The sequence below is a fragment of the Galeopterus variegatus genome, unplaced genomic scaffold, assembly GCF_000696425.1.
Source record: "Galeopterus variegatus unplaced genomic scaffold, G_variegatus-3.0.2 Scaffold9965, whole genome shotgun sequence".
Classification (NCBI taxonomy): domain Eukaryota; kingdom Metazoa; phylum Chordata; class Mammalia; order Dermoptera; family Cynocephalidae; genus Galeopterus; species Galeopterus variegatus.
The window spans coordinates 70,726-73,041 of NW_007736076.1; the positions used below are offsets into that span (position 1 = coordinate 70,726).

Genomic DNA, 2,316 nt, shown 5'->3' on the forward strand with positions numbered 1-2,316 from the left:
ATCCATTTTACTAACTTCTACTCTTACCTTCCTTCATCTCTTCAGAACTATATGCCCCCTGGACAGTGCTCTCTCTCAACCAAATGGGTCTCTCTTTGGCAGATTTCCCCTCCAGTGAGGCTCGATGAAGATCTTCTTGGTCATCCATGTTAATTACAACATTCTGAGTGTATAAGTCCTCATAGGAGGGACCTTTGGTGGTCCATGCTTCCCGGTGGTGCCCACCTGCCAGGCCAGCAGTTCCAGCAGTATTTGCTGCACGGTCCTTGCTATATAAAAAGATTAGAGNGCCAGGCCAGCAGTTCCAGCAGTATTTGCTGCACGGTCCTTGCTATATAAAAAGATTAGAGAACAGGAAGAAGAAAAATAGTCTTGGTGTTAGAAAATAAGGGCAGCTGGGGAGGTAGTTACTTAAGTATTACAAATAAATACTATCTAGCAATCATGCGCACATGCTTTAATAATTCTGAGAAACTTCTTCTATACCTCAGGGTGAAAGCTACATGGGTTAGAACAGCACATCATACTTGTATTTAAGTTCCTTAACCACTGGATCCTTTGGCGTATATAAATGACTGAGGTTTTATAGCTTAATATACTTTAATAAATCTACTTGGGAGAAGGGAGAATGATATGGTGATATAATCCACTTACAGATACTACTAGTCTGGCAAAACTCTCTCTCAGTAATATCTTTCATGAGTATTTTGTTTAAAAAACAAAAACAGGGCTGAGCCCGTGGCGCACTCGCGAGAGTGTGGCGCTGGGAGCGCAGCAGCGCTCCCGCCGTGGGTTCGGATCCTATATAGGGATGATCGGTGCACTCACAGCGCTCACTGGCTGAGCGCGGTAAGGCCGGTCTCAAAAAGGACAAAAATAAAATAATAAAATAAAATAAAACAGACTGTATTTTTAAAAATATTTTCTCAACTCAACCCAGAATAATCAAAACTGGTTCTGTGTGCTTTTTCCTTTCTTTTGTGTGCTGACCATGGAAAAAGTATTCTATAATGTCAGACCTCAACTTAGAATTAATGTTCTTTTACTGCCCCTCACTGAGTAAATCATATCCCTCTGTATGAACTAGTCTTTCTTTTTGGGGGGCAGGGCAGGTATCAAACCAGGAAGCTTTATTTACATAGTAAAAATAAAGAAGAAATTCCTGAGAGACTAGAGCAGCTCTAGTGCAAGACAGTCATGGCCTGCTTGGGGAGGACAGGCCGAAGCGGGTGTGGGACACAGACCCAGCGCTCTCTGCACACAGAACACTGTGCACCTGGGTAGGGACCTGGCCCAACATTACACTGTCTAGTTGCCACATTTCCTGAAATTCTGCAACACCAATGATGTACAGTTTGGGAAAGCACACTACAGTCCTAGAAACAGCCTATGTGCTTATCTGTCACACACAACCCCAGGACCTCTTCCCTGTGAACTGAAAACACAATTCACTTGCCAAAGGGACTATGCTATCCTACCTGGACTACAGGTGCTTGGCTGGACTGCTCCATCTCAAGCGGCTACCTCTGAAGCAGCCATTCTTCAGGTGACCATCCCCCTGGCCACAGAGCATATGTGACTTTAACCTTCTGTGGCACAAGATCCAGGGGTGTGTTTTAATTGCTACAGAAGCTCACTCAGACAGGCAGAGTGGTCCAGAGAGTGGACAAACACACACCCCCTGCACTATGAGACACATTTGGAAATTGGGGTTTGTTTTCTTTTTAATGTGGGCTTTTCCTTTATTTAAACTTTCTTTCAGCATATGAATTCATAAAACTTTCCTGCTACACAAATTTTGTTGGAAAGTAAGGTTTTCTCAGAATGAAAATTCATATATATGGCCAGAACAAGCTCCCCATGGGCCCTGGGCCAGCCCTGGCCTCCACCATGAATAAGGCAAGAAGGTGGCGGCAATGTCAACAGGAAGCTGCACCTGACCCTGATCCTGACCCTACCCGGGCCCCCCCAGCTCCAGACAGACAGCAACTCCTGTCAGTGCAGTGGCTTTTGGAGTGGGGATGCCATGTGACAGTAAGCCCTTTCTCCCTACCCAGCATTCCTCCCAACCCCACTCAACCTTCAGGGCCCCCTGGGCAGGTGGATGACCTGACACAGCCTACCCTCCTGGCTGTGCACTTCCTCAGTCTCCCATCAGAGGCAGGATTCATGGGCAGGGCCCTCGACAGAGGCTCCTACTGCTGCCATCAGCTGGGGCCCCCATGCTGGTGGGGTGAGCCCACTTGCCCACACCCTATGGAGATGACCACATGGGGATCAGAGGGAGCGTCCTGGGTGAAGCTCCCTCCAAAAGCT

General features: G+C 47.0%; 1 protein-coding gene across 1 annotated transcript in view; it reads right to left on the reverse strand.

The window, feature by feature from the left end:
- LOC103609700 (general transcription factor IIE subunit 1-like) overlaps positions 1 to 269 on the reverse strand; it is a 7,334-nt gene extending 7,065 nt beyond the window's left edge. Inside the window, exon 1 of the mRNA XM_008594000.1 lies at positions 28 to 269. Within this exon, the coding sequence (XP_008592222.1) occupies positions 28 to 148 (121 nt within the window). The 5' untranslated portion in view covers positions 149 to 269. The remainder of the gene's footprint in view (positions 1 to 27) is intronic.
- Between the last annotated feature and the right edge of the window lie 2,047 nt (positions 270 to 2,316).